The 25,390-nt window shown below is 43.6% G+C and overlaps 1 protein-coding gene across 3 annotated transcripts in view; it reads left to right on the top strand.

Annotated features, from left to right (window-relative positions):
* Positions 1–279: 279 nt before the first annotated feature.
* The window catches only part of COQ8A (coenzyme Q8A), a 44,042-nt gene continuing 18,931 nt past the window's right edge, over positions 280–25,390 (top strand). The window contains exons 1-5 of one of the 3 annotated variants that reach the window (XM_017812848.1): positions 280–364; positions 12,089–12,283; positions 14,569–14,979; positions 15,849–15,915; positions 23,313–23,387. In XM_017812848.1, the coding sequence (XP_017668337.1) occupies positions 12,107–12,283; positions 14,569–14,979; positions 15,849–15,915; positions 23,313–23,387 (730 nt within the window). In that variant the 5' untranslated portion in view covers positions 280–364; positions 12,089–12,106. Of the gene's footprint in view, positions 365–837; positions 855–9,323; positions 9,468–12,088; positions 12,284–14,568; positions 14,980–15,848; positions 15,916–23,312; positions 23,388–25,390 lie in introns of those variants that run through there. The other 2 variants (XM_017812850.1, XM_017812849.1) reach the window with 2 other exon arrangements.

Below are 25,390 nucleotides of genomic sequence, written 5' to 3'. Positions count from 1 at the left end.
CCTGCCGCCACCGCCCCGCTCGCAGCACACGCTCCCCACGCATCGCCCCCGCTGCCCCCGCCCGCCGCCGCCGCACGGACCTCACGGGCCTCACGTCCCCCTGCAGCCGCCGCGCGCGCCGCGCCGGACCCGCCCCGCATTGGCCGGAGCCCCGCCCGGGCCCGCCGCCCATTGGCTGGGGCGCGGGCCGCACGGGCTCCGCCAATGGGAGCGCGGCGGGGGCGGGGCGCGCGGCCAGGCCGTGGCCGGGGGCGGCGGCGGGGTAAACAGGCGCGCGGGCCCGGGTGGCGCGTGCGGAGCGGAGCGGGGCGAAGCCGAGCCGAGACCGGGCGAGGCGGTGGCCGCTGGGCTGTGCCGGGCCCCGGTATGGGAAGCGGCCGCGGCGGCGGAAGGGAGGGGGCGGCGGAGGGGGATGGGGCAGCCGAGCGGGATGGGGCAGCGGAGAACCCGGTAGTGCCAGTGCCGGTGCCCGTGCCCCTGGCCCCGCGAGCTCCCCCGCTGCGATGCGGCGGTGCGGTGCGGGAAGGGGTGCGGGAAGGGATGCGGATGATGGCGGCGGCGCTGCCGCGGCCAGGGCGCCCGTGCCCGGCGCGGGCCCTCGGGCCGGGGGTCGCTCGGCAGCGGTGCCGTTGCCCGGCGCGGGGACGTGTGCGGGGTCCGGCGGGCGATGGCGGCGGCGGGGCTGCGCCCGGGCGGGGGGGTCCCGGTGCCGCGGCCTTCCCTTCCCGTGCCCTTGGCCGCCGCGGCGTGTCCGCCCGGGGTGAGAGCGGGGCCGCTGGGTCCCGCCTCCCGCCCCGCGGGGAGCGCTGCGCTCAGCGGCGCAGCGGGGACGGCGGCGCTGCTCGCACGGGCAGGTGAGCGGGGAGCGGGGCCCAAAAGTGCTCGGGGCAAAGCGTGGAATTCCGCTCCGTAGGGAATGCACCTTGCAGGGACACGACAGGAGGAAGCGCAGAGCCTGGTGCTGTGCTGCTTTCCAGGCTGTTCCGGGTTAGAGCCTCACTGTTCTCTGTCCTGCTCACTGCTGGGGCCGATCTGTGCGTCTGGTTGAAGATGGACGTAAAATCAAGCTGTTGGCTGTCTTAAGCTTTGCTTGTGGCTGAAATGTGGGGCAAAAAACCCCGGTGAGACCCGTGGCTCTGGTAGGGTGTGTGAGGAAATAATCTCAGTTTTTACAGGCTTCTAGGGTCTTTGTATAAAGTGAACAGGAATTGATGGGGAGATACTTAGTTTTAAACCGGCACCGAAGAAACTACCTATAAATAACTAAAATACCAAAAGTTTGGCTTGTATAATGTTGTTTTCCTGGTTGCTGACCATTCTGATTTCTGCAGGAATGTATCTTAAGTAAAAACACTATTTCTGATAGCCCAACACGGTCACACTCCACCAAGCAGAAACATAAGTAGGGAGCTTCTCTGTGTTCCCCCTGTGCAATGAAAATCCAGTCTTTGTGGTCAGTGTTATGAAAAATAAAGAAGTTAAAAAGCAACTTGCAATAAAAATGAAGCAGATTTTTTAATTATGTGGTGTTTAGGGAAAGAAAAATGTGAAAGCTTTTCTTTCAATAACTGAAAGTATTGTTTTCCTAAAAAGAATTAATCTAACAATTTCTGAGCTTTTTTTCTGAGTTGCTTTTTTTAAATGGGGTGTATTCATTGAGCATATGCAAAATAATTCTTAGCACTCAGTGCAGAAGGATAGTGGCCAAAGTCAATTCTTGCTCAGTAAAAGACTTCTGAAGGGATTAAGAAATTCTTCTGTGTTACAGGCTGAATGCAGATTGGTGTTTAAGAGAATATTGGTGGTTTTGTATTTCTCTGCCATGCAGTCATAACTTTCGTATGTTATCAGAAGGAGTTTAGCTGCAGTTCACATGAACTGCAGCAAGAGCCAGCAAGAACCTGTTTGCTCTTAGACCAGGAGACTTATTTTTGTATTTTGTAAGTGTTTTTTTCATTGCTCTTAATTAGCAATGACCTTGGTAACCTTGAATAAGATATGCTTAGAATAAACAGTTTTATGTTGTCCAGTGTTACTCAAGATGAGGAAAAAAATGACCTGCTGTGCTTTGACAGTGTTTCCCTTTTAATAATCGTGTGATCAGTAGAAGAAAAGGCCAGATGTGGAGAATTCCTTCACATGTTTACCATCTGACTGTTGATCACCTTGTTTCACTGCTGCCAAGGAGAATTCTGTGCTGTGCAATGCAGCTCTGGTTAATTCATTTGTGATAGTTAACACAAGTTAATAATAGCTCATTGCATCCATGCAGCAAGAACAGAACTTTTTTTGGCTTCTAGTCCTCCAGTAGTCCTTTTAAAGGCAAGTGGTGGTCTGTTGTTTCACACCCTGTTTGTCAGGCTGTATTATTTTTCTGGAGACTGAGTGAGACAAGAAGCAGCAGCTGAATTCCTGCTTCTTAATTTTTAAATTAAAACTGGTTGATTACTTACAAAGTTTTTTGTAGGTAAAGATTGGTTTGGTTTTCTTCTCTGTGTGTTTTTTCTTTATTTTTTTAACAAGGATGCTAGGTGTTGCCTGTCTCTCATGGTCTTTTGTCCTTTGTGTCAGTGTGTGTGGTATAAATTGATCCATGTAGCCTTGCTAAATGCATCTCAGGACTTGGCTTGATGCACGAATAAGCATTTCTCTTTTACCTTTAATTTCTGTATACTGATGGGGGTGAACAGTTCAGCTTATGATGGAGGTAGTGATCCTGAAGCAGTATTTAGGAACCATATCTCCTGTATGTATGTAGATCTGGTTTTGTCCCTCTAAAACTGCTTAAGTAACAATTCTGGAAGAGGAGGCTTTTTAGCTTATGGAGCTGAATATTCTGGAATAGAGTATCTTCTCTTTCAGTTTGTTTATAGAAGTGCTTCAAGTGCTGCCCGTGCTCCAAGTGCCTGCTTTCCTTTAGGACCAGAAGAAGAAAATAAGTTATTTGCATGTGAAGTTAAATGCAAGCTGATAGTAAAGCACAGTATTTTGAGGGTGTGGGTTCAATCACTGTCTGCTTTCCTACTCAGCAGTGAAAGTTCATTTTATAGGCACGTGTCTATCTTTATATTAAATTTTTTATCTTTAGCTTGTCAATTTTTTAGATGCCACCTACTTTGCTCCCCTCCCTTCCCCCTCCCTCCTTACAGAAGATGGCAAAATTAAACCAATCTAAGCTGGTGACAAAGACCAAGAAATGACAGGATGCACAAGTTTTGCCCTTTCTTTGCACAGTTGTGTTTCTGCACTTTATTTTAATGGCTTTTGTGTTTTGTCAGTCAGTAGAGGTGTAGAGCTAAATGAAGCTATTCAGTATATGAAATGTTCTATGTGCTTCATGCAGCATAGAAAATGATCTTTCTTGCTCTGAAAAACTTAGCTGTCAATCTGTGGAACTGGCTTTTAGAAACTTTACAAGTTCATATGTCTGCTTAAACAAGTCTGCATGCATATACAGAGTTAAAAAAATAGATATTTTTTCAGGAAATTGCATAAGACTATGTCTTTTTCTTAAAGCCTGTGTAGATTCTGTATGCAGAGACACCAGGAAAGATGATCTGCTTGTGGTCTGTATGGTCCTAGAGCTGTTTCGTGTTCTGGAAGTGATAACTTCCACTTACAAAGTTCTCTTACTGTCTTTGTTTTGCCTTTGCATTTAGTCCTGGTTTTCTGTGTAGATTAAATCTTTGTGGCCTGTTTCGTTGTTGTTCATGCCTCATTTTTAACCAGTTGCACATCTTGCTTTTTTCTGGATGTGCTGAACAAATGTACTATAAAAGGGCTTGAGGTAGTGTTCTGAAATGTCACAGCTCTCCTGCTCTCTGCATTGTGCCACTTGGGAGTATTAGATCCTCATCATGGTCAAAGTGCTCATCAAGAGAGTAGTTGGGACTAGGGCAGTAAGCTGCAAGTGGATTGAGTGTTTCCTTTAGAGAACTCTTCTGAAATTGGTAAGCCTACAATTTTACATTGCATAGCAAAGCTTTGTGGAGCGTGGCCATTGAGAATTCACTCTGGGAATTTGGGGATTTTCAAAAGCACCTATATAAGTTGCAAAAAGCTTTGGCCTTTCCAGTTTGGAAAGGCAATATGTTTATGTTATGTAGAATGTGATTTCATAAAACCTATACATAGAGAGCATCAACAATTGTGGATTACAAATTCAGTATTAGGTATGACATCCTGCAGGTTGGGTTTAGTTCTAAGACATATAGAGCTCATTGCTCTTACTTATCCTAGTGTCAAAAGTACCTATGTGTGGTAAGTAGGAGCTGACAGAAAGAACTTGTCTGTGACAGAGCTGTAATGCAGGAGCTGTAGATTCTGATAGACCATGTTCCCCTTCAGCACAGAGATCAATTTATGTCTTCTTGAAGTAATCTTTTTTTGCCTATGGTCCTCTTCTTGCATCCTATTTTTCCTCTTCTTACAGGGAGGTTTTGGCACAGCCAGGAAAAAAGAAAGCTCCTGTAGCTAGGGTGCTGGTATGTTCAGGGGCTATGAATAGACTAGGATGTGTTGTAAGTTGCTAAACTGGAACTTAACCCTAGCTTCCAGGGCAAGGTTGGAAGCCATGAAGCATACAGACATGAACGCCTGCAGGATCAGCAGTGGGAGGCTGTGGTGTTTGACCTACTGCTCATGGTGGTGACAAAAAGCATCATGCTCACTGTGTGAGCAGAGGGGGTGTGTTTGCCACCTGGAGACCTGCGAGGGTGCCACTTACTGACTTCCTGATGTAGTGACGTGGGACATAGTGTGCGAGGGTCTGTCCTGGTGTACACAAAGGATAATCACACCTGGGGAAGACAGATGTACAGCACAGTTACAGGGTGTGTCTAGTTTTCCAGAAGCTTACAAGTAGAAAGTTGCTGACTAGAAACTGCTGCTGGTGTGGCATTCAATCATTTAGAGGTGACTGTTAACGAATATACCATTAAGGTGATCAGCAAACCAGCTGTAAATCCTTGTTTCTCTTTACTCTGTAGGGATGGATATTTAGAGGACACATAGGGATAGGCAGTGTACCCTGCAGAGCACTGTAATTCTGTTCCCAACCCCATCCCTGACATGTGGTGTACCTTCAGGTAGATCACTTGCTCTCTTCCCTCTAACGTAGAGAACTGTGATATCAGTCCCCTTTCATTAGCTTTTTGAGGTCTATGAGTGAAGTGAGGTATGTTTAAATGGAAGAGGTGCTGTTTTTCTCAAGGATTTTACTGTAACTAGTGGTGTATTTGAGTCTAAAGGAATTTGCACTTGTTTGTGAGGCATAGCGCTTTATCCGTTTCCAATTCCTAAATTGGAGTTGTTGTGCTTTCAGAAGGTCAGAACTTCCAATAAAAACAATTGCAAAATAACAGTGTATGCCAAAAAAAATTAGCTACAAATTGATAATCTTCTTGATTTATAGTTTATATTTTAGTTCAGAGTATGAGACCAGTGGAGAGCTCTGTTGTTTCCTGTGCAGAGTTTAACACTGTGGAGCTGTGCATCAGGCGGGGACTGGCTCCCGGTGCATCAGAGGAGGCTGACCTTTGGTGGTCTCTTCTGCTCTAACTGGTCAAGTGACTGTGAGAGGACAGAGCTGCTCCACAGACCTGGGTGGGGAGGCATTTGTAATGTTCAGTTTTTGTTTGAAGCACAATGTTTGGATTTAATCAGGGCAGAGCTTTAGTGTAACCTTCTTATAAATACTGCTGGGTGGAGTTGTTCCACAATAGATGTGGGGGATTTGTCTTTTAAAGTGATGTATGTTAACACTGACAGAGGGATGACTTGGAACTAATGAACTGTGCTTTTGTGTAAACTTGCCATAAACTCAAATAAAGGTGTAGATTCAGCTTGTAGTAGTTCTGTTTCTTAAGTACATGCTTCAAATATTCATCTGCCAGAATCTCATATTAATCTGTGTGCTTTGAGGTCATGCTCCATTTTGATTTTAATATACTGTTGTCCTTGTTGTTGGATGAACTGTCTACATGCATGAGAAGTAACTTTAATCATAGAATTTATCAGTTATTTATGTGAGTAAAGTCATGCTTGTGCCTGCAGCTTTTGAGCTATGTAGAGGGTGCAGTGCAATGCACTCCTAAGCACTGTCCACTGCATAAACAGAAAAAAATCCCCCTTTTTTTTGTCCTTTTATTCTTTCTCCCTTCCTCTTGGTAACATAAGTAATACAAAGATTACATGTTGAGTATAAATACAGCTCCAGATTGAAATATTGCCCCAATAGTCCAAGCCTTTTTGCCTTGCAAATGAGGTAAAGGGAACTTTCTTTGTCCACCAGCTGGAAATACAGGAGCAGGCACAGGTCACGGTCTCGGGGAAAAGTGAGCGAGTGGCAGCCTTAAAATCACAGCAACTGAGTTGGATCTACCTCAGTGTAACGGGAAATATGCACCCAGGGCAGAATCTTATTAGTGTATTGTGTCAAGATGTATCAGAAGTGACCTGTAATGAGGCCTGTAATGCGCTCTCTCACTGGGTTCTTAATTGTGGGTGAATTATTTCTAGATCTGTGGCCAGGGAAGAAAGATACTCTGTTAATTCCAGGCATGTGGGCTGTGACTATGCTTTTGCATGTCCCCGGACATTGTCCAGAAAGAAGTAAATAGAGCTGTTTGTCCAGAGCATTCACTTTGCCTGGATATCTGTGCCTAAAATAAAGCAGACTGTGCTTACTTTTAAAGTGTCCAGGCGTTCTTTGCACTCTTACGTTGTGTGTCAGGCCATTTATGGGGGAAAATTGGGTTTTGAACTAGTTGTCATTTGCCAGAAATGACTGCTAAGCCTTCTGAATTTTGTTGGAAAGATGCATTTGTGTGCCAAGCAGCCCACTTCTATCAGTGCGTGTTGTGCTATTGTAGCGATTAGAGAGCAAAGCAGTTCCGCCTGCCCTTCAAAGGTGTTTGTTTTAAATGGCATTGGCAAACTGCTTTGGGCAAGGGTGGTTTTAAAGCAGCTTTCAGATACTTGATGAATTCAGTTTAGAGAGGCTGGAATGCAAGCCATGGGCCAGGACTCAAATGTAGGGGTCCTTGGTTCTGTTGTAGGTTAAATCTTTAAATTAATTTCTTTTGCAGCTGCGGTGTGTAGGAGTTATGGGAAGGGGGAAGAATGAAGGATAAGCAAGGTAGATTTTCAGTTCAATTTAAAGGATGATGGCAACTTCCTCCTTTTAAAATGCAGGTTTTGTGCCCTGCATGGTTAAAATTTGGGTCAGCTGCAACCCAAGGAATCCAGCTAATGAAAATAAGTCTAGGCAGGGACCTGGAAATCTGCTATCAAAGGAACTGGTGGGGAGGTGTGTGATGGAACTGAATAAGGCCATAAGTGAAAGGATCACATGAAAGGGTTGATATGGCAACACACATAAAAAGAAATGGAAAAAAAATCTGTGGAAGAACAGTTACAGAGCAGCTTAATGAATAATACTTATTTTTAACTTAGTCTAGTGTTGGTTTATGGCCATGGAGCAATGTGCTGAGTACCTGGTCTTCTGTATCTTTTTTTGTGGTGCTTGTTAGTTTTATTTCAGTATACTGTTGCCACACTTGTTCTGATGGTGTGGGTGGTTATAACACTGATGCCAAGGTTATAGTCCTTGTTTAGATACAAGGAAGATAACAGTGATTGAATAAAGGATAGCAGCAGGGGGGAGGTATAAAGGCTGTTTCTTCTTCCTGAAGCATGATATTTAATTATCTGCCTTACTACCTGTCCAGCCTAATATTATTCATTTTTGTTTAATTTATTTAAAATAAAAGTTGAAGATAAAGAAGGCAACTAAAACTTCTACAGACCTGAAGGAGAAATACTTCAGGGTAAAACTGCTGGGGTTTTGTTTGATTGTTTTTTTTTTTTTTTTAATTACTCAACAGTAGGTGAGCTGAAGGTCTCTGTCTGTAGGAACATGTTAGCATGTGGAAAAGAAATGAATGGAGGAATGTGTTTTTGAAGCAGGACAAATATATGATTTCATCTGTTCCTTGTTGTGAAGCTTTCTGTTTCTGTTATTGGCCTCTGATACACTGAGTGTCTTGTTACACTTTCTTAAGCCTTAAGTTTGGTAATCGGGCATGTTGAAGAAGGGAAAGAATACACTGCAGTTAGTTGCTATAGAGGATTGTGGCTTGTCGTGCAGGTGGTTGTTGCACATAGGAGCATCCCAGGCACTGATTTAGTTTTGCTGTTACAACAGGGCTCTAAATGAGGTGCAATGTCAGGAGATGGTTTACCTACCGGTGTGGCTTGTAACCTGTACAAGCCCCTCTGCCTGCCGTGTGGACCGTGCCCCGTGTCTAAGGATGGCTTGGCTCGAGCCTGCTCGCGCTAGAAGGTGTGGGTGTTTTCCAGGGGTTCATTCAACTATGAGAAGCTTACTTAGCCAAAACTGGTGACCCTGCCTATTTTTGTAAAGTGGCTCATGATGAACACTTGTCAGCCCTCTTCAGTCCAGGTTAGGGGCACTCTGACAGCTTACATAGACACAGCTGACTTGTCTGTAATCCCTGGCCCTAGTGACCTACTTTGCTAGCACTGGATAATGAATCCTCGGGACAGGTCAAGTGTGTTACAGACTTTGTACACTTGCACTAATTCCGTTTGAAACCACTCACTAAATCTGTTTCTGATAGAGCTTGCTTACACTGTTTATTTATTGATTTAGTAGGGGTATGAATAGAACTTGCCTCAGGGGGGGAAAAAATCCCTTTACTGCTGTCTGCACTGGGTATTAACACAAGTGTAGTGTTGGGATAGTATCAACCTTCTTGAAAGTGTGTGCTTCCTCTGTCTCAGTTTTTATGTCTCTTGGCCTTGCTTGTGCTTATTGCTTTTTCATTGAAGAAAAAAGGTAATTTTTCTAATTCTTAGTTATTTTTTGTGTATTTCACCTTTTTGATTATCTAGCGTATATTTTCTTTCATGCTTTCTCCTTTTGGTTACGATAACTAACCAACATGTCCTGCTAAATGTAGGGTCTACAGAACTAGATAACCTGGGATTTTTTCCACTTGAGGAAAATGCATCTAGTATCAGTTCAGTTTTCATTGCACTTCTTAGCTCCCACTTTCATATTGCTTGATGATGGCTGTAGACTGTACCTGAATGTTTTCTTGCTCCTGATGCCTGTTGCTGAAGGATTAATCATTGTGGTACAGTTGTTTTTTTCTGCTGCTTTTTCCTGACCATGCTTTGTTAAAGGTGAGGACTTGGTATTCAAAAGGAATGGAAGGAGATGGCTTACAGCCACAATTCTATTCAAAAACAGGAGTAGGGTCTTGCTTCTGAAAATATGTTCTTCTATTTCAGCCTTTATTTGTTGGTGACTGTCCTTGGATTTGACCTTTGAAGTCCTCCTTGAGCCGTGCCTTGCCTTTGTGCTTATACTGTGATTTCCATTTGGGTCTGTGAGCTGCCCACTGAGGATCTGGAGATCACTGAAAACAAGTTGGTTGCCTGTGAGCTTGTGTTTCCTCCGCAGAGGCCTGGGTTTCAGTAAGGTGCTGGGATAAATATCCTGTTAGAATAGCCTGTCCTTTGGCAGTGCCACGTAGGAGCATGTTGCTGATGCTTCTGAGCTGACAAATCACTTGGCTAGTACCTAGGTGGTTATAACTGCTGTGCCTGGAAAATGGGACTGCAATGTGCCCAGTACAGTGTCTTGTAGCCAAATCTGTACAGGGTCCTCCTTGCTGTTGATATATTTAGCAATGGGGGTTGAATGCACATTATGCAATGTATGTTTTTCACTTGTGGTTGCATTAGCTTCCCTGAAATTTTGTTGGAGGATTTATTTTTTAAAAAAACTCACATTTAACATATCGTGTCACTTCATGACTACATCTTCAGCTGTTTGTGGGTGAAAGGAGGATACGGTTTTAGTATTGTTGATTAGAAAGAATCCATATTAAAAGTGGATGTTTTTGTGTGTGTTGTCTGAGTGTACACTAATCTATATTGCATTACTTTTGTTGCCCTTTTTGTGAGGGAGGGAGAGAATGAGCTTTTTGCATTCAAGATTTCCTGTGCTGCTGATACTTACAGCCACAAAAGCACTTATTTCTTAGCAGTGGCAACCTTTGAATGGTCTCATTTCAGCCGGGACAGTACTGGGTTCTTGGCTGGTTTCTTTGCCTGGCTCTGAATTGCAAGGACCGCCTGCAGATGCTTTGAGTGAGATCCATGTGGAAATTTCCAGTGTGAAGATGTGGGGGTAAAAAACACTTCCTGTTGACAGAGTACACTTCCTTACCTGACAGGCAGCTTTTGAGTTTAAAAGTGCATTATACAAGGTTAAAACCAATGCTAGTGATTAAACTCTGGAGAGATTCAGGAGTAACACTTCTTACGGGTCTGGAGTGAGTGCACAGGTAGATTTTGTAAAGAGAACCACAGAATAATAACCTGCGTGGGCTTGATTTTTATTTTTACAGCTAACCCATTAAGCTGAGATTCATTGTAAGCACCTGACTGTCTTTCTAACACTGTATCTAAAGCATGTAATGTGCAGCACTCCCTGGCTGCAGTGGTTGTCCCTGATTTTGATCACTGATTAACAGTTGTTGAACAAATATTCCAGTAACTGGGCTTTATCCTGCATTTGCATAATAATGTGTCTCTGAAATTCAGCTCTAGTAATCCATGCGTCTCCTGTGTGATTGCAGCAAAATTGTGTACTTAGCCAGAAATTTAGCTTTAGCAGTCCATTCTTCTCCTGCATGACTGTCTCACAAGCCTGTCTGCTGTTATCAGGCTTTGATTCCCAAGAAGGTAACTGGATCTAGTTGCTTGTGCTCTGGAGCTGAGCATAATGCCATGTGTACTGTTGACTCAGGATCACTTGTACCATGCCAGTGTATTAATGTTTATAGTTGAAGTGCACATGTGCATGTTGACAGGTTACCTTCTAAAAATGAATTGATACCTTTGTACCTACCTAGGAAATAACTTAAATATGTGGCCTTAGACTAGTACTTGGTACCTACTGCAGTCAGAATTTCTCCAAATCAATATAGCGAATGCTGTATGGGCAAGGTTGAACCTTAGTCAGCATCTTGTGCCAACTGCTGTGTCTTCTGTGTCAGTAAAGATGGGAGGATGTGTAACTGAGCCAACCCTGGAACCGTGACCCTGGCTGTGCTTTAAAGATGTAGAAGATGAGTGAAATGAGCAGGTGAAAATCTCCCTTGCAAAATGGGTTTTACACCCTGGCCACTCCTGGTTTTCTTTTACATGAACCACAGTGGTTTGGTGGAGCTGGTGTTTTGAGCCTGAGCTTGGTTCCAGGCTGAGGCAAAGAAATGGATGGAAATTACTGTTCTCAGACACACTCTGTCGTGCATCCTACAGTGTCAAGTTTGTATTTAAAGACATTGAAACGGAACAGGCTGTTAAGAGTCTGAACTGGAATGCCCCCTGAAAAAGAAAGGGGACTAAGAAATTCAGCACTTTGCAAATGCTGTGGTAGGTGGATCTTCTGAGCATGCTTAAGTTTCCAGTTAAAAATAGCAGAGTATGTTGGGGATGGAGCAGACTACCTTTGGAGGACAGACAATGCTTAACCATTGGTGTGGGAGTGAAGAAATTTGGCTGGAGGAGGAGACATAGGTCTAGGGCAGAAATGGAATGTGACAGTGCTTTGTCAGCGCTGTCAGGCCCCAAGAACATGTTGCAGGGACTCATAGTAATTAGAGGTCAAATGCTAATGTTTTTAATCCTCTTCAGACATCTTGAAAGAATCAAGACCATCTTTGCAGTGTTTACTGGCATTTACCTATCTTTGCTTTCCCTGGTCAGTAGTAACTTGGATATTTGTGTGGAGTACTGGAAAGTTATCCTAACTCATGAACACCCACAAGGGCAGTTCTCTCTTTGCCCGGTGAGGTCAGCTAACTTGCTGTCATTCAGCCTGGCCTGTGTCCTATCCAAGCTGCAGACAGATTCCCATGGGAGCTGGTTGCCAAAGCAGAAAGAGAGATGTTGAGAGTATGCTGCTGGCTCTTAGGTGACTTGAAACTCATTACAAACTTGTTCCTTGACACCTTACCTCCCTTGCCCCTTCTCCTTCTTTATCTTTCAGCACGGAAAGACATCAGTCATGGCGGGTGATGCCATCATGGTCATGAGAGGCCTGACAAAGCTCAGTAAAGCAATCCTAGAAACCCAAGCAGGACAGCTTCGGCAGGTGCTCCTTGGGGGCGATGCAGTTACCATTGCAAGGAATCTCCAGGCCACTGCTGAGGAACAGTTCAGTTCTGCCCTGGGGAAAATGCAGGTAAGCAAAGCTCTTTGTGCACAGTCTAATCTGATAGTTTGCTTTTACTTCGGTACTTTTTTGGTTTTGTTGTGTAAGTGACTAGGGACTTGGATCATGAACAAAAATAGCTCAAGTACTGGATTGATAATACAAATGTTGCAATACTCTGGGAATTCTTTGGGATCTGTGGTGTGCCGTAGGTGCTTGGACAGGAATGGGAGAGAAATGTTACTGCAGAGTGTTTCTGTTTCCATTACTGAGTGTTTAAGACATGCTGAAAATGAAAAATGCTCTGTTCACCTCATCTTGTCAAAGATCAAGCTCTTGCTAAGATTGGCGAGCAGCTTTGTTATTTAAAGTCTCCTTTAAACTTCAGGCATTGATTACTACTCCTTGAATAAATGAATGAGCTCTTTTATAGTGCATTGGATTTATCTCAGTGCTGCTTGCTTTCTTGGCAGAATTGGTGATGTTTTTCAGGATGGCTCAGGGTCAGGTGTTTGCATGTTCATCACTTACAGCCCAGGCTGGATTTTCAGAACTGATTTTCAAATGAGGAACATTTTTTTTTCCCCCTATAATCAGCAGCTTCTGTCAGCAGAGATAGGGGTAGATTTATAAGAGCTTCACATTTGCTGTGTTGCCATCTCTGAAAAACATGGGGCTTGTCTGAGGAACTTCTCTTTGTTAAAAATGGTCATCCTTTATCATCCTTTAAAAAAATAGTGTAGCTCAGATCATCTTTTTTGAAGCAGAAACTAATGAATGAGATTTTGATGTTTTTTTAATGCAAAGACCTTAGACTATCATGGCAAATCTATAGCTTCAGTCCTAGAATCTAGGCCTGTATTTTCCTGATTCTGTTTAAGCTTACAGTAGAACTGACTTGTGTGTTTATTTATGGACATAGAGCTTTGTCTTGCCATTGTCCTTCTTTTGCACCCGAGAGAGAGATGATGTTCTTCTGTTTCTGTGCATGTTTCTCTGCAAAAGTGAGGCCCCATGAGCACACCTGCAGTACCCTGCAGCCCTGTGTTCTGTGAGTTGCAAGAGAAGCTGTTGCCAAAGCAGGGCTTGGTAAGAAATCTAAAGGTACAAAGTTTTCTGTTTTGAAGAGAGGAAAGCTTTTACATTAGGTGACAGGGTTTTAGCTTACTGACATTAAAAATGTAAGTATGGAAGTAGAGAGGCCTTCTTGCTTGAAATCATTGGTCAGTACTGTGGCCACAGTCCCCATCTGTAAACATATTTTTCCTCTCCCTGCTGCTGTGATGTTGAAGTTCAAAATAGCATGAGACCTGCTGAATAACAGGAAAGACCATGTTCTGTTTTTTTTCTCCAGGGAAGGGAAATTTAATTAGTATTTAGGAAAGAGCCTGAAATATGCTGCCTGCTGGCCTGACCACAGCAGGATTTAAACTCCTGTTGACTGGTTGTAATAGTCATCAGTTAGTCCATGGTATTGCCACTGCTGAGATGGGTAACTGGAATATGTCAAGTAATAAGTAAACAGGAGATAATGCTCTGCTGCTGACTTTATTTATTATTTTTATATTGAAAAATGGTGAGAAATATCTGGACTTAATGGGGCAGCTTTTGCAGGTCAGGAGAGAAGAGAGAAAATTGTCAGGAGAAGCTTGCTTTGAGTGTTGCTGTGCCTGATGCTGTTATCCTTGCTTCAGGCACGAAATTTTATGTGTTTTGGGATGACAGCAAGCCCTGCCATAGTTTAGTGGTTGAATAATGAAATGTGTTTTGCATTTGGTTGTATCATGGCCATGAACTTACTCTGCCTGTAAGTAGGTATCTGGTTTGCTTTGGGTGGCTTTGGGCTTGAAAGTGCTGATGTTGCTTGACTCGGGGGACAGAATGGGAGGAGGGAACATGGTAGAGGGAAGAACTGAATGTTACAAGGTTTAGTTTTTTGTTATCCCTCCTAAGTACATTTTATGTGATATTGCAGCTCCCATCACCTATTGTTACTGAGCAGTGTATTGCTTCCAGTGAACTGCACATTTAGTGACCCTTCAGTGTATATAGAATAAAGCATCTCTAGTTATGGGTATTTGAGAAGCTGTTAACGAATTTGTCCCATCAGTGGATTTAAAAGACTGCCAGAGATTCCAGGGGTCCTTGGTGTCTCCTTTTTCTTGTCTCTTACTGTGAATATCTGCAGTGCTAGTGTCTCTACAAATCATTGTGGAGACATGACAGTATAGTTGCATGCCCATCTCTGAGATTCATGGATGGTAGGGAGCATGTTTTAAGTTCTTTTCTGAAAGTAATTCTGTTATTGTTTGCAGGAGCTAGGCAAACAGCAGGAGAACTTTACTGATCTCAGTGAGGATTTTGGGAAAGACTATGACTTCTCAGCCCGAGAACCATCAGATGCTCCAATGGACTTCTCCACTGCCCCTGGCAAATCTCATGAACACAGCAGTGAAGGCCCTGCTTACTCTTACACAACAAACGGACCTTTTAGAAGTGTTGATATGACTGGAGATTCTGGTGTGGGTCAGAAGCCTTTCCCTCCCAAAATGGATGCAAGGTTATTTGGAGGCATTAGGGACCCTGGAAATCCTTTTGCTGCTCCCTTTGGACAAAATAGGGCTTTTCACCAAGACCATTCCTCTGTTGGTGGATTAACAGCTGAAGATATTGATAAAGCCAGACAGGCCAAAACAGGTTCAGAGCAGAAACCCTACAAACAGATGGTACGTTCTTTTAATTAAGGATTCTCAGTACTGTGGTTTCTATACTAGATTGTCCTTACTAACCTTCTCCTGTGTTTCTCTCATTTCTTCCTTTTCTGCTATTCCCTTTTATGAAGGCAAAAGAGGGAAGTATCAGTGCTCATTAGCTCTGATCTGTGTGATATTTGTTCTGTTGATAGCTTTTCAGGCTTTCTTTTCACACTTGCCCCTTCTGTCGGATAATCTGATGTGAGAGGATGTTTAAAAAGCATACATAGGGTTAGACTTCCCTTTTATACTAATGGGAGCTCTCCTTTCATTCACTGGAATATGAAGACTCAATGTATTTATTGATATATGTTGCAGCAGAACTCACAGTGGTACTTGCCATCTGCTCTGACCTTCTGCCTCCTTCCCCAAATCCATTATCAGATGCTACTGTGGGTGCACTCATCCAGGATATTGCCTCTGCTGCTGCAACTGTTGTGTGTGGAGGAATTGTCTATGGTCCTGAGAACCTGATAACCTTCCATGAGTTTTAGTTCCATGTGTGGAAGGGAGTTTGGGTTAGGATTGTGCAGCTTTTTCTGAGTTCAAAATACAGGGGCTGCTGAGCTGAAAGTAAAAATGGGGTTTCCAAACATGGTTGTCAGTTCTTCTATCTTTCCCACCCTCTCATCTGCTCCTCTGCTTAGTGTGTGTTTCAGTTCAGGGTGTGTCAGTTCTGGACTGTATTCACTTGAAAATCTCTCAACAGATATAAAGTTGTCTGTAGCGTAGAGTTGTTCAAGTGCTCCGAGTTGCACTCTGACTTCGCAGGTATCTGCCCATGTGCCCAGTTAATTTGTGGATTTCTTTGTTTTTCCTTTCCCCCCCACTCTCTGCTGCAGCTCAGTGAGCGGGCCCGGGAGAGGAAGGTTCCTGTCACGAGGATCGGACGGCTCGCCAACTTTGGAGGTCAGTTTGCCCACCCACATGGGCCATGCCACTGCCCTTGCACATACTGGTTAATGGCCAGCTGTGACAGTGCTCCTGCTGAAGCACTAGGTCCTTCTATTTTCTGGTTAAGCTTTCGGTAGGAAAGTGCTTTCCCACAAACAACTAGTTAGCTCAGAGCTTGATTTGGCTTTTCCATTACTCTTAAAAAGTGTAGGGCAGATGATTTGGGAGTGCATAGCAGAGCTGCTCATCTTCATGGTAACACATACTGGACTGTGTTGTTTTAATGAAAGTGAGGTGCAGGTTGTTCCCCAGCCTGTACAAATACTCTGGTCCTGCACATGTGATTTCTTTATTGAGGAAACTTTCCTCCAAGTCCTTATAGTGTGGTTACTGTCAAGGAGAGATAGCTGGAGCAGCTGTTATTTTAAATAACCTTTCTCAACCTTATCCTTGCTATTTCTCTGAACAGTGGTTAAACATCAAACATATCCCTTTGGTAGTGCTTTTTGAGAGTGGGAAGATGATAACAGTCAAGGTTTGATTTACTGAGCCATTGCTTATAAACCCTTTTCTCCCAGGAAAGATGTAAATTCTGAGCTTGTAAGATCAAGCTAGCTGAAACCTAAGTGAATTTTACATGCAGAATGGGACTTACTATGTCAAAAAGCAGCTAAATATCTTCAGAAATAATAGCAGGTGATGCTCATATAATGTCTTATATCCAAAGCCATGGAAGGACTCATTCCTGAGAAAAAGGGAACTATCACAGTATGGCAGGTGGAAAGATGAACGCAACTAGTCTTATTTAGCTAATCGTTAGGTGAGTTGTCTCTTTGTTGCTGTGGTTGGGGTTTTTTGTGACTGTAGTGTTTTGAGATGATAGCAGCCTATCTAGGTTGTGAGCAGTCTCTTGTGGCTCTTGTGATTCTCTTCCACAAAATTTGATAGAGAAGCACATGTACAAAGTAGACATCCTTGTGTTACAGATCCCAGAAGAAAGAAAAATAACCTGTCAAATGTAATTCAAATCAACTATTATATAAAAAAACAATTATTCTTTCTCTGTGTGTCCCTTTGTCAGACTAATATGCACACTAGGAGGAGTTGGGGGCAGGGACTGATTCTGTGCAGTGCAGGAATAAACAGCAAGTGAGTTTTGTGATAAGTTTTTCATGCTTGTCAGATTTCTTTAACCCTGTAGTTCACTGCAGGCACCCTTGCTTCATGGCATGCTTAGTATTCCTTAAAGGGAAGTAGGGTTCATGATCTGCTTTTTGGAGTAACAAGGCATCACTTTAAAACTCACTTGTTCCTAAGCTCTAGTAGCATACAGGTCTCCCTTCTAATCTAGCCTTGAATTTTATGAAAAGTGTCACAATACTTTTTGCTGTCATCTTCTGAATTCATCTGTTGCTGCTTGCTGACAGCTGGTGGGCTGGTGGATGTGAAGTGGCAGATGACCAAATTTTCTGTGAACTTTTGGTTCCAGTGCTGTTGCTTTATGCTCCAGCTTTTGGCACCCAAGGCTGTTGCATGAGGGAAGGCTGACTCATGCTTCTGGGGAAAGTACAACTACCTACCTGTCTTCTCCTAACCTCAAGGTAGAAACCAAAACAAATAGCTCCATCAAACCAAAACCTCAAAGGGAGAGTAAGAAAGAAAGAGATTGTTTATAAGCAGCAGCTCCAGACTTATCTCTGTCATTTATTTTTTTTTTTTGGTCTTGCTCTTCTCCTCCAGTTGTCTGCTTTATATGATTAAAATTGCTGGCAAGACAGAGGTCTTTGAGTGCTTTTGGGGGAAATCATGTTACAAAAAAGGTGTTCAGGTACTCTGGGCTCTGCAGTCACTTGTTAGCATTTATTGTTTGTCTTTCCCTCTGAATTTTAACTTGCAACAGCAAAGAGAGATAGTACAGTCAGTACAGTGGCTTAACAAACAACACGTGGTCTATAGGTAGTTTTTTTCAATTTAAGATATTCTTTGGTAATGTTTTGGGACTTTTTAAAGGGGCATGTAGTAACAGGACAAGGGGTAATGGCTTTAAACTGACAGGGGGCAGGTTTAGATTAGTTGTTAGGAAGAAATTCTTTACTGTGAGGGTGATGAGGCACTGAATCAGATTGCCCAGAGAAGTTGTGAATGCTCCATCCCTGGAAGTGTTCAAGGCCAGGTTGGATGCAGGGGACGGGGAAGACAACTCCATTTATAGTGAGGAACAGCTCCTGTTTGCTCTTTGCTCCAAGTTTAGAGTGTTGTGGTTTCTTTTCTTGAGACATCCAGTGCAATTGTGAAACCCCATCAGCCAATTAGAATGTGTCTTTTCCTTACTGGCTCTTATGTGACGAGAAATGTTCTTTTCAAATTGCATTTTTGTGAAGCCTTTTACATGCTTAAGCCATGAAACATTAGCTGATGGCAGGAGCGGTGGCCTACCATTTGCTCTTACCTGTTTTTTTTTGTCTGAAGTTGTTGGTGAACTTTGGGTTATGGTTGTCTGTTTTCCTCTTAGACCGTGAGCAGGGAAAGGCAGTGCTTTGTGCGTCTTACTGTCCTCACTGTCAGTCCTTCCTGGGTGTTATTCTCAGGAGTGATGCAAGAGGTAACATGTACAATATTTAAAGCAAGTAAGCTTTTTGTGTAGGATTTTTCTTGTGTACTTCAGAGTGCCATCTTCATTTGAAGACTCCATTCTGGGAAATAAAATGGTTTAGGTGGATTCTTATCCAATAATCTCCACACTAGTCAAACTATCATTTGACTCTGACTTTTTTTTGTTGTTGTTAAAACCCACTTTTTTCTTTATTTCCATATTAGAACAATATCATTTTAGGCTTTAGGAGAAGATGGAAAGATGATGAGTAGGTCAAAAACAGTGTAACTATTCCTAGGGTTCAGATAGTTGAATTCCCATGATATTGGCGTATTCACACTTGAATCATGCCTCCTCTTGTCTTTGCATGGGTTTTTTTTGTCCTCCCCAGTGTTAGAGGGAATATTCAGCCATGTCTCAACCATGGTGTCAGGACACTCTGGTGGGTGGTAGACAAATTAGTAACAGGAGGCAGAAATACTTGGATTGCAGAATTTGCCTGACTTCTCACCTCTTCTACAAGCAAAGAACATCTACTGGAAAGACTGAAGATCTTTTTTACCAACACTTGCATGTAATACTGAACTACTGTTTCTTTGTGATCAGCCCAACTGAACTCCTTTGTCCTTTATATGTATTTTTGTATGCTTCTTGCAGCAGCTGGAGTAACTGCTGGTAGGTGTATTTATAGCACTAAATATCATCCTTGATTTTTATTTATTTTTTGATTCCCAGGATTATAATGGACAAAACAGATTTTTCTGCAGTTTTTTGTTCCATGCTTGTTTTGTAGCCTGATGGGTCATCAGCTCCACCCACACAGTTCTTGATCTCATCTTTATTTCCATTCTCCCTTCCTCGTGTTATTTGATGTTTCTAAGCAGTTCCTGTCTCCCTCAATCCTGGTTCATGAGTTTATTTTTTAATGATATAATAAGATGAAAATTCAGGAAAATTTTGTGAAGTCTAGACCTAATGTGATTTTAACAATTTTGGGGGAAAAAAAAAAAGAAAAATTGTAGCCTCTTGAGGTATGTTAGTAAAGTATATAGAGAACTGACAACTGCAGGATTCAGTTTGTCATGTGAGTGACAAGTGAGTGTGTGTATTGGGTTTGCATGGCAAGGTTTTGGCTGCGGGGTGGCTTCTGTAAGAAGCTGCCAGAAACTTTCCCCATGTCCAACAAATGGCTCCAAGACAGACCTGCAGCTGGCCAAGGGTGAGCCTGTCAGAAGTGGTAGCATCTCTGGGACAACAGTTAAGAAGAGGAAAAAACCTGCACAGTTGCAGCTGGAGAGAGGAGTTAGAGAAACAACTCTGCAGGCACCAAGGTCAGTGCAGAAGGAGGGGGAGGAGGTGCTCCAGGTGCTGGAGCCTGTGGTGAAGACCATGGTGAGGCATCTGTGCCCCTGCAGCCCATGGAAGACCACAGTGGAGCACCTGCAGCTTGTGGAGGAGCCCCTGCTGGAGGAGGTGGATGCCTGAAGAAAGCTGTGTCCCTGTTGGAAGTCCATGCTAGAGCAGGCTCCTTGGTAGGACCTGTGACCCCATGGGGGCCCATGCTGGAGCAGCCTGTTCCTGAAGGACTGCACCCTGTGGAAGGGGACCATGCTGGGGCAATTTGTGAAGGACTGCAGCCTGTGGAAAGGACTCCCATTGAAGGATTTTGTGGAGGATTGTCCTGAGGGAGGGATTCCACACTGAAGCAGGGGAAGAGTGTGAGGAGTCCTCTCCCTGAGGAGGATGGAGTGGCAGAGGCAACATATGGTGAACTGACTGCAACCCCCATCCCTGTTCCCCTGTGCTGCTGGGGAAGGGAGGGAGGTATGGAATTCAGGAGGAAAGTTAAGTCCAGGGAGGGGTGGGGAAAGGTGTTTTATGATTCAGGATTTCTTTCTCATTACCCTACTCTGATTTGATTGGTAATAAATTAAACTGATTTCCCCAAGTCGAATCTGTTTTGCCCGTAATGGTCCTTATCTCGACTCATGAGCCTTTCATTGTATTTTTCTCTCTGCTGTCCAGCTGAGGAGCTGGCAGCTTGTACTGCATGGTGCTTGTGGTGTTTTACGTGACTGAAACCAGGGCACACGCTGCTCCAGGGGAGGGTCTCACCCACCCCTGGGCTTGGCAGGCTGAGCAGAGTGATAACAGTCCATTCAGTCTTCTGTTTGTTTTGTTGTGTCAGTTGCTGAGCAAGAGGATTTGTCCTGAGCAAAACTGGGTCCAGATCATCTCTTGATGGCCTTGGTTTGAAGTGGAACAGATGCTGGAGATGCCTGGAAAATGTCTGAAGGGCCACACTGCTGGTATAGAACCAAGTGGCCTTTTCCAGGCCTGAAATAATCTGTCTGCATAAAGTGCAGAATGCAGGAGAGCAGCATTTTGGAAGTGCTTAGGGATGTTATTTTTCAAGGTACTGAACCATGGCTGTTCAGCAATACTGAAAACTGTCCCAAAATGATTAATCTTGGAGGAAACACACATCTTGCAGACAAGGAAAATGATGGACATCAGGAGCAACTTGTGCAAGGTCAGTAGACTAGAGACCCAGAGGAGGAGAGTGCTTTTGTACAGCCATGCAGATTCTTTGGAGGGCTGACTTGTTCCTGGTAACAGGTGAACATCTGGCAGTGTGTGGTGAGGTTGACCTTGACTGGCAGCTAAGCCCCACATAGCTGCTTATTTGTTTCTTCCCTCAGCATGAGGGAATAGAAAGAGCAAAAGGGAGAAAATTTGGAAGTTGAGATAAAGATGGTTTAACAGGTGAAGCAAAGAAAGCTCCATGTGCAAGCAAAGCAGTGAGAGGAGTTCATTCATTACTCCCTATTGGCAGGCAAATGTCCAGCCACTTCTTGGGAACCAGGACCTCAGCATTTGTAGTGGTTACTTGGGAAGGCAAACAGCATAACCTCAAATGTCCACCCTTTAATTCTCCTTTCTCCAAGCTTTTACTGCTGAGCATGATGTTATATGGCATAGATATCCCTTTGATGGATTTGGATCAGCTGTCCTGAATGTGTCCTCCCAGCCTCTTGCCCACGCCCAGCCTGCTTTTTGCAGGGCCAGGGTGGGAAAAAGCCTTGATGCTGTGCAAACATTGTCCATCAAGAGCCAAACCACTGATGTGTTATCAACACTTTTATTTACAAATCCAGCACACAGCATGATAAAGGCTACTGTGAGGAAAACAAACTCCTATCTCAGCCAGACCCAGTACAAAATAATCCAGTACAAATAACAGCATTTTTTGTGTTCAGATAATACATGCCTAGACCACGGGTGGGTGTGTGAAAGAGGCCTGAAAAACAAATCTAGTGGCATTTTGAGAAATTAGTGTTGTGGCCCTGAACCCCCCGTCCAGTACTTGCTTTCTGAGCCCTAGAGTGTTAGTCTGGTCTGTAGGATGAGGAAGGGTGAAGTTTTCCACAATCCCAGAGGTGGAGTTGTAATTACCTGGTGGGAGAGAGGAATAACTCAGTGCAAGATGAGGGTTACCTTGTTTGTGCCCAGGCTTCCCCGCTAACGTGACATTAGCTCAGCTGGTTAGAGCATCATGCTAAAAACATCAAGGTTGTGGGTATGATCCCTGTATGGGCCATTCACTTATGAGTTGGACTTGATGATCCTTGTGGGTCCCTTCCAGTTCAGAATATCTGTGCTGTGATTTGGGTCCACAAAACGTGTACATGTGTTTCCTCCTGCACATGTGCAAAATACCATGTGCTGGTCAGCTCTGCTTCCTTCATTGTACTGTGTTCTGTGCTTGTTTTACTTGGGAAACTGTCCAGTAGTGCCTCAAGGACGGCTTGGGGTGCTTGGCAAACAGGTGCACCCAGTACTGCCAGCAGTGTGGGAGTACGGCATGGTGGGATGCATCACTGCTGAGGAGATATGAAGGAGCACCATCTGTTCTGGTTGCCCATGTCATTTATTATCCAGAAAAATAAATATTTTGAGATTGGGAAGGCAATGAGACCTTTGGTAGTATGGATTACTGCATGATTAGATCTGTGCCTCATTTAATCTTCAGTGGCTTTGATCTGTTTAGTGGAGGCAGATAACGCTTCTTTTGTAGCTGTAGCTTAACCTGTGGCTGTGAATCAACGCCCTGGAATTCACTGCTTGCCAGAGAGATAGTACATGTGGAGTGCTGGTGTTTTGTCTCCTGGTCTTACTGTTGCTGTGCAGGATTACTCTCCAGCCCAGCTCCTTGGAATTGCAGGTTACAACACTGCTTGCATAAGGTGAGCCTCGGAAAGAACATGTTTCTGTTCATCATAGTCAACGAGTCTGTGGAAGTCACAGACAGCTAATGAGCATGAATAAACCTCAGTGCTTAGACAGGGTTGCAGAGCCTTAAACTCTGCTGGCAGTGACTTCATCTAAATACAGTTTTGCTTCCCCCTGCTGTGGTGGCATGGTGGGAGGGGAGAGGGATGCTGTTCTTTCCTGAGAATTGTACTTTGAGAACCATGTTTGTGAGTTGTTTTCTTTTTCCCTTCTTCTTCTAAACTCCATGATTTCAGTTTACAACAGGACCTCAGCCAGAGCATAGAGCTCTGAGTAGCACTTGTGATGTGGTTTATAAAAGCCAGATGTCCTAGACTGGCCTAGCCTATGATTCCTGGCTGGCATGCTGGGCTGAAACTGAGGAAACTCTTGACTGAAGATAACTCCATTGCAAAAGACAGCATATTCTAATCAAGCCATTGTGCATTTGACTGTGTGGCTTGAAGTTAATTGTAAAAATGCCTCTGTATGTGGCTTGGAAGGTTTTTTTCATTCTGACCTGACTCTTTTTCTTCTTGTTTTAAAGGACTAGCTGTTGGTCTTGGCATTGGAGCATTGGCAGAAGTTGCAAAGAAGAGCCTTAGACCTGAGGAACGCAGTGGTAAGCCCTTTTGATGCCCTCTCTTTTTTTTTTTTTTTTTATCCCAGAGAGAGTTTACCTGCACTTGCAAGATTGTATGTTTTTTAAAGCTGGGATGGTGACTCAGAATAACAGGGATGTGGGTAGTTTTCGTTTTCAACATAATCCTTCTCCATCTCCAGTCTCCTCTCCCATCTAAGTGCACTCACTACACAGACAGAGGTCAGAGGTAAATGTGGGAGAATGAGTTTGTGCCAGCACAATTTGTACAGCTTTACTTCTCCACAGCCACCCCTGAGTTTGAATATTATCTCTGTGCCCATTCTTGGATTGTCTTGGCCTAAGGATTTTTTAAAAACTTTTCAGTGAAACCACATTTTCAGTACAGAGCTGTAGATGAGCCCCTATGTCTGAAAACTTTGATAGTGGTTGAAGTCTGTTTGAAATTAAGGGTGTTCTGCCTAGGAGGAACTTGGAGGATGGCTGCTCTCTCTTAAAGAGACAAAACACTTTATGTTCTTGTTAAATAGCAGCTATCTATTTCCAACATCTGTATTTTGATGCCTTCTGAAGGATTCTCATAACATGTCAAAAGGCTGTGCCATGCAAGTTGACCTGATCCTCTTTTCTTCCCAGCTTGTTTGGAGGTAAAATGTTCCGAAGTTGTACCTGGCCATGTCATGGTGGCTTTCTTCTGAACATATGTGTTGGTAAAATATGGTGGTACTGAATGGTTGTATGTGGGTGAATGATTTAGGGCGTGGAAAGTACATGGTGTTCTTTTCTAGAAAACATGAAGTTACTCTAAAGTTTACAGTTCATTGTTTCATATCCAGGAAAAGCTCTGGTGGGATACTGCAAAGTGTCAAGTTCTTTGTTACAGTTACTGCAGGCTGGTCTTCATCTGGTCTGGTATGGTTGTTGTGTATTTAGATTACTGTCAGTGACCACAGGGAGCTGATGAAAGGTTTAAGTACTTGTAGTTAGAAGTAAAAATGAAGTCAATTCGTTCCTGGTTCAGAAGTGTTGCTTTGAGATAATGACAACTGCTGGGTCCTTGTTTTTTTACTTTGTGGCCAGTAGTAGTTTACTCCAAAGCCAGTTTCTGCCTTTGCCCTGGTCGTCTTTGGGGGTGGGAGAATGATGGAGACAGAGACAGTGTGAACATCTTTTCTAGGGGCCACTGGAGTGGGTAAAAACTGAAAAAAACTTGGAGGGGGAAAGTATGCTAAAATACCTACCAACTGAACAAAAAACACCCACCAACAACAAAAAAACCCAACCACCAAAAAACCCAAAGCAAAAGCCTACATCATAAGAGATGAACCACATTCGCTGTGGGGGCAGGCAGGGGTGAGGCAGGGGTTGTGTGCCACCTGAGACACTACTGGTACAGAGAATACCAAGAGGTATTAACAGCCAGACAATGCAGAGTAGCCCAGCAGAGAAAAAGGATCCTTAGCAAAGAGTTCTTGTTTCTCTCCATGACCTGAGGTATTTGAGGCTGGGTGGGTTGCTTTGCTTTGATTTAAAAACACATTCCGGCAAACATGACCCATCCTGTAGGCTTTTTGCTTTCAGCACTTGCAGTGTTTGACAGGTTGTTGATACCTGTTGGAAGCTGGTGATTTGTGTTGCTTTTAACACAGGAGAAATTGTGCAACTGTTAGTATTTCTCTGCTTGCCAGGTTATTTTCTAATTGGGCACACCCCAAAGTGAAAACATGAGCTTGCAGAGCTATGAAATTTGAAGGAATAACATGAGCTTTGTTTCTCTCCCTTACAGCATGAGAAGGATGATTTTAATTATTTTTTTATTTGAAGGCAACACTTTTTTTTTTCTTGCAATATAGCGATTGCACCTTTAGACTTTTTTATTCTTGCTAGGGAAATTATTATTTTCCTGTGTAACTGTAACTTGATGCCAGAAGCCTGTTCTATGGTATTGAGTCATGCTTTGGGAAGAGTGATTTTCTTGAACAAACCTTGATTGAAGAATAAAGCCATGAGAACTGCCAACTTCA

Source organism: Lepidothrix coronata, unplaced genomic scaffold (assembly GCF_001604755.1).
Source record: "Lepidothrix coronata isolate B3197 unplaced genomic scaffold, Lepidothrix_coronata-1.0 Scaffold38, whole genome shotgun sequence".
Taxonomy (NCBI): domain Eukaryota; kingdom Metazoa; phylum Chordata; class Aves; order Passeriformes; family Pipridae; genus Lepidothrix; species Lepidothrix coronata.
The sequence above is the reverse complement of the archived record's forward strand: the minus strand, read 5'-3'. Positions and strand labels throughout refer to the sequence as shown.